This window comes from Anopheles ziemanni, chromosome 2 (assembly GCF_943734765.1).
Source record: "Anopheles ziemanni chromosome 2, idAnoZiCoDA_A2_x.2, whole genome shotgun sequence".
In the NCBI taxonomy this organism is placed as follows: domain Eukaryota; kingdom Metazoa; phylum Arthropoda; class Insecta; order Diptera; family Culicidae; genus Anopheles; species Anopheles ziemanni.
In genome coordinates this window covers 52,478,942-52,485,166 of record NC_080705.1, presented here as the reverse complement: position 1 = coordinate 52,485,166, position 6,225 = coordinate 52,478,942, and the positions used below count along the sequence as shown (strand labels likewise).

Here is a 6,225-nt window from a genome sequence, read left to right as displayed (position 1 = left end):
AGGAGGGAAAAACAGACCTAGAGAGGATATTATATATGAACCTAGATGGATAATTTTTTTCGAACCCACTATTTTGAATTTGAACCCACCTTCAAATTTGAATCTGACAGCTCGTCAACATCGCTGTCAAATCGGGTCGAAATTTACTGCGCATCGTGCCCTGGATCGACCCGTTTTCGCGGACCAGCGGCCGGAAATATTTCAAAAATCTCCTTGGGTATGTACCCAAGGGGATTTTTGAAATATTTCCGGCCCCTGGTCCGACCCGTTTTCGCGTCGAAAACGGGTCGGTCCAGGGCACGATGCGCAGTAAATTTCGACCCGATTTGACAGCGATGTTGACGGGCTGTCAGATTCAAATTTGATGGTGGGTTCAAATTCAAAATGGTGGGTTCAAATTTAAAATGGTGGGTTCGAAAAAAATAATCCGTCTAGGTTCAAAAAAAATATTCCCTCTAGGAGAGGTAGCTGCCTCCTCATACCGCCATCTTTCCTCTTCAATCTTCCAATCTACCTGTAATTCACACTTCATTCAATTTTCATTCCACTTTTTACAGCCGGTTTGAAAGCACTCGTGGGCATCGTGAACAGTGATTGTGTTGGTGAGGTGATTTAGCTGTTGAAGAGAAATTTTTATTGCTTGGTTAGTAGTCGAGGATTGAACACTTATCTTTATACATACCGTACGATGTGCAGCCCGGTTGATCTATCGGCGATGTTTGAATGTCTCGTGTTAAATGTCTGTTTTATTTTACAGAACGATGGATAACTTTTCCTCAAAAATGCACGCGCTGAAGAAAAGTGGCGAATATAAAATCGTCAAACTAAGAGGTTGGTATTTGAAATATTTGACGACATTTGTGCAGCTTAATAATGTGGTTTCCTTGGTACTGTTTTTTTAGATTTTAACAGTGGAAGCATTCAGGCTACGACATCCACCGGAACCGAGTTAACTGAAAACCAACTTCCCCGACACAGTGTACCGTATCAAATTCCAAAAGCATCGACAAGTAGTGGTAATTATTGAAATCAAGATATAACTATTTATTTATAACATTCGTAAGTTACATATGTTGTATCGTTTATTTAAAGCAGGATCTTTCAAACACCAACCTACTCATTCAACGCAACCTTCACGATCATCACATATCATACCACCATCACAGCCATCGAATTCCGGTAAGTGAATCAGAGAACAATTATTCTTTCATGAGTTCAGTTAACAAGTTCTTTCATCCATTTTCAGAGCCTTCACTTTCTGATGTTATGACCGTCTTGAAGGAAATCAACAGAAAGATTGATCAGCAGGATGAAAAAATGGACCGGATAGAAAGTATGCTGAAGCAGTATGATGCTAAAATAGACATTTTGATGCAGCAAAGTCAACAATTCGAAAATACGCTGAAGAAAGTTCAGCAAGATGTTAAACATAGCAGGACGGAAATTCAAATGTTGGTGTCATCGACGGTTCCTAGAGAAGGGATAAGCAGGCGAACCGATTTTGAATTCCAAAGGGTTTCAAGTGAAGAGGAGCTCAAAGACCTAGAAAGACGTCTTGGAGACTACGATTACCGTACAAAGTTAGTAGCATGGCTACAATCAAACATTAACCGAGCTGACCCTGAAAACCGGATGCATGAAGCGATGGATCTTATTTTATCCAAACAATTTGTTCCACAGATCAGTTGGACGGGAAGGAGTCAAAAGCAAGGAGAAAGGAAAATTAGGTTAAACCAGTTTGAAAAAGTTTTAGATGTTTTTAAAGAAATAGGAGCTAACGAAAGCGTCACGGTAGCTATGAGTACTGTAGCTAACTTTTTCGTTCGTAAATTAAGGCATGCGCATGAAAGAACCCATTTATCCGATTACGCCAAAACATCGTGCCATAGTCATGTAAATAGGATTCCTTAAATTATTTATTATTCAAATTGATTTATTATTTACTCAAGTTCCTTATTTTTCTGTGATGTTACATTTTCGGTGGAGGTAAAATAAATTATAACTTATCTTTATTCATTTTGTTGTTTTATTGAGTTGCTTTGCTTTGTTTGTTTTCTTATTCTACTATGGTATGTACAATAGGGAAAAATACTGCTTCTTCGGGGTTTCTGGTAGGAACAGCAACCAACTTGCATCTTATTTGATGAAGAGGTATCTCTACACACTCTTCGTTTAAGTTAGTTGGACATCCTTTGAAGATATATAGAAAACTAGATTCAAAAGGCTTGAGAAAGAATAAATCTTTGCATCGCATTTGTTTACCGGTGATACCAGTAATTTCCGAACCAACCGTCAATCCAATGGTAACGTTTTGGAATTGAACTATTGAATTATCCATCGTTAGACACCAACAATTCCTAATGTTGTTTTGCAATACAAATGATTCGCGTATGTAAGCTGTTACAATATTACCCTTCTTTCTGTAAGACTGTTTTCTAAACTTTTGATGAGGCATACGGAATTTCTCTAACTCAGACAGTCTGTTTACTGCTTGCTCTAAACTTTTCCATCCATGTCGAAGCAAACCTTTCAAAAATTGCAGTTTGTTTTCGAACGGGTATGTGGATATTGTGTTTAATGGACCAAAACGTTCTACTTCTTCCAAAATGTGTTGCAGGTTATGCACATTGCTGCTGATATAGCGTTCTCCGTAAATAGAAGCATAGTCTTCAACAAATTTGTTCATCATTTCTCCAGCAACCGGCCAGTATAGCTGATATATGGACGAAGAAAAAAGAGTAACAGAGCAGAAAAACAACAAAAAATGCTCGTATACATTATCCTCCAAATGTTCCTTCAGCAAGACGATACTTGCATAGTGTAAAAATGATGCATATTCGGACCCTTTCCAAAAATTTACATACTTCAATGTACGTAGCTTACGATGAATTTCAGAAGGAAGTTTTATCGTCTGCAAGGCTTGCGTTATTAATTCACTTTGAGTTTGGTCCCATTTTCTTTTTCCCAGTGTTCCGTTTCGCCAGCCCACTAGCAGTCTCTTCATGATGCCAAGATCGATAAGATGCAAACGATCTGCAACCACGACATCCTGGACTATGTCAAAATTTCTTAAATCTAAAAGAGGTGTCGTCGTCCTTTGGTGTCCTGGATAGGCGCCTTCCCTGAATGCTTCATCAGTTCGTTGTGTTGCTTGTGTCCCAGAAAATACAATAGTGCGAGCAGCGCTGTCGTATTGACCTACGACGGTACATTTCTGGCAACTGCTATAACCGGCATGTCCTACTACACCTGCGAAAATGAAATGAAAGAATAATTAAATCCGTGTATAATTGTCTGACCATAAGTTTTGTAATCAACCTTTTATGAATGCTCTTGCTGGAGTGTCTGCAATAATGGCCCTTAGATGTATCGATACATGTTTCCCGTTGAAGTTTATTCCGTTTTCCATGATGTTGTTCATCTCCGTGACCATGGGACGTAAATATTCCTCAACGTTCGTCGGCTTTGTCATGCCACAGAAAATAGCTGCCGTCATCACAGGAACTTTCGGCATCTCATGAATATTAAATAATATCGGCCAAAACTGCATGCTGCCACTTCTATGCAATGGTAATCCATCCATTGATATATTTAGTGATAAGTTGTCATGAGTTAGTCTTGCATTACTGAAAAACGGAAAAAACAAACTAGTTATTGACATTCTACGATATTTTTAAACAATAATAATGCTTGAAAACACACTAACGGACTTACCATAGTTGGACTGATAAGCATTTTTCTATTCCGTGATACCAATACTGGCCACCGCTTATTTCCTTTATCTCGATCGATGGCTTACGGTTGGTTCCTAATAAGGTTTTTGCTGTTTTAGGTAAGTTTGCTACCTTTGCTTTTCTAAAAAGGGCCAAGATCATATCCACGCTCCGCAGCGTTTCGTTGTAATGAAGGGCCCAATATCTCAGGCCATCTTCGATCGACATGTTTTCGAAACAGTATTGTTCTTCGTCTTGTTCTTCGCCATCACTTTCCTCGGAGGAACTATCGTCCGAATTGTTATCTACGAAGTCAAGCAGCGTTGCAAACTCCATTTCATCCACATAAACTCCATCTTGATTTCCAACCGACATTTCTGCTTCTACAGTATCGTCAGCTTCAGCTGCAATATTTGCTGCAGATTGCTGCGATGCGAACATTAATGCACGATTATTGGATCGACGATAGAAGGCGCCACTCTTTCGTAAACGTTTCAATTCGGGTTGCCGGAACATTTTCAAGGGTTTTCTTGTTCGAAATAGACACCAAGTTTTTACAACACACTGCACGACCGTTTGTTTCAAAATGTAAACAATTCCTCAACGGGCTGTTGCTCACACGCACAAGTCTATGCTGTTGGAAAAATAACGCGAGAGAAAAGGACGGAACGATAGAGCAGACAGCATTTGGATTGTCATCAGGAAGTAAGGGGTATGACAAACGGTGGAAGAGTGGTTGCGGGGTAACTCTACCGTCGTGGAGGGGTTTTTTTGTATGGAACTTTGATGGGTTCGGGTCGAAACGTCAATTTGGCGCTCCTTGGGTAGTTCCAGCAAGAGTCCCAGCAATCTGCCATGGAAAAACTTGCTGGTACTACATGACAGCTGCAAAAAATTTGAATTTTTGTCAACCGGGAGGTTTTCAAGTATTGCTTTGGTATTACCTTGGCAGGCATTGCTCAGGTGTGCAAGAGTTTTAAGATTTACCTCCTTGTGCAATCGATGACGACCGTTGTATGAATGGAGCAGAGTTGGATATGATTGTTCTGGAGAGTAATGCCCCAATGCCCCCTCTCGTTTGATGATTTATATTTAATATCGTAAGATACTTTCGTCCCTCTCAAACCTATGTAGGGGTAAGCGGTGGGACTTATCATCATCATCATCATCATCAGCATCATCATCATAAATACAAAACAAACAAATCAATGTCGGTCTGGAAATTGTTTATCCTAATCCGAATCCCCAGAATCCGATTCAGAATTCGGTAAAAATGGTCTGGTCCTGATGAAATGGGTTTGGTTGGGTAGAACAACTCGGATAATGGACATTCTACTGTATTTCTTTGTAAAAAATAGGTTCCAGGAATTTTTCTAGAGCCTTGCTAACTTGCAAATTGCACCAAAAACTCAATCTATGTCCATTGGACATTCTACCCAGCGTTCGATTTGAGTAAACTTAAATCAATTACATTGTCTCTAGATCGACTCGTTATGTGACTAATTCGACTCAAATAATTGTGAGTCGATTCAAACAGTTTACGATCAAGTCAGAATCGAATCAAATTGAGTCCCAAACCCATGATCTAAAAACTCTTGCACACCTGAGCAATGCCTGCCAAGGTAATACCAAAGCAATACTTGACAACCTCTGTTTTTCTGTCAGAATAGCTTACCTTGGCATTGCTCATGTGTGAAGTATCAGCGCAAGTTGTCGACAAGTTGGCGACGACAACATTGTTTTAAATTTCATTCTATACTCGTTTTTACATTAAAAATAAACAACACCAGTTGTGTTTGAATGCGAATGGTTGTTTACGCTTGGTATACTGGTTTGTTTACCATTTCTGTACTAGGTAATATTGAATTGTCCAACATTGGCGAGATTGCAACCAAAATTTTTTGGTTGAGCAAGTTTTGGTTGCAAACTTTTCCGACAGATGGCGATACCATAGAATCTGCATATTGGCAGTGAAAGTTGGCGCCAACATTGGCAATGTGTGCAAGAACTTTAATGTAATACTCTGATCTGATCGTCTAGAGCATTTTGACAAATCGTCGATAGAAAAATAAAAGAAATTTTTGACAGTCCCGTTACTTTTGTTTATTTTTTGAACGGCCGTGTGTTGTGTGGAGTGCTGTTGCGGTTGTGGTAATTGTGTCGGTTTTAAGTAAAATTTTGCGTAATTTTAGCGCACACGAAGGCAGATTTGCAAGGATGCTGCCCACTGCCACGGTTATCTGGCCGTCGGCGATCGGGAGTACTACGTCCGGAAGATGCTGTCTTGGTTTCTTAGGCTACTGAAGATGACCAAAGATCCCGCGTTGCATATTGCTATTGGTCAGGTGTTTGCGAACACGTTGCAGGGTCTTCCAAAGTGCGAAACGGTCGACGGAACAGTAGGCAATGTGGACGACAAAACGCTGTCTTGCTTTTTGATCAAGCTAGTGAAGCAGGTGAATGAAGCACATGTTTATCGGAAGCAGGTTTGTGCTATCTGATTGCCGTCGAA

General features: G+C 39.9%; 1 protein-coding gene across 1 annotated transcript; it reads right to left on the bottom strand.

The window, feature by feature from the left end:
- Positions 1–1,445: 1,445 nt before the first annotated feature.
- On the bottom strand, positions 1,446–3,941 carry LOC131293839 (uncharacterized). Its single transcript, XM_058321892.1, has 4 exons — positions 3,715–3,941; positions 3,319–3,626; positions 2,527–3,249; positions 1,446–1,471 (listed from the first exon to the last, which is right to left on the bottom strand). The coding sequence occupies exons 1-4, from the start codon at positions 3,939–3,941 to the stop codon at positions 1,446–1,448; spliced, it is 1,284 nt and encodes a 427-aa protein (XP_058177875.1).
- Between the last annotated feature and the right edge of the window lie 2,284 nt (positions 3,942–6,225).

What these genes read in the sequence shown, in the direction of transcription:
- LOC131293839 (XM_058321892.1), bottom strand. Translation starts at nt 3,941, where the DNA reads ATGTCGATCGAAGATGGCCTGAGATATTGGGCCCTTCATTACAACGAA. An exon ending in AGCAAGAGCATTCATAAAAG is followed by an intron (nt 3,250 to 3,318) that starts GTTGATTACAAA and finishes TCATTTTCGCAG; the next exon opens with GTGTAGTAGGACATGCCGGT. An exon ending in CAAACTGCAATTTTTGAAAG is followed by an intron (nt 1,472 to 2,526) that starts GTTTGCTTCGAC and finishes TCCCTTCTCTAG; the next exon opens with GAACCGTCGATGACACCAAC.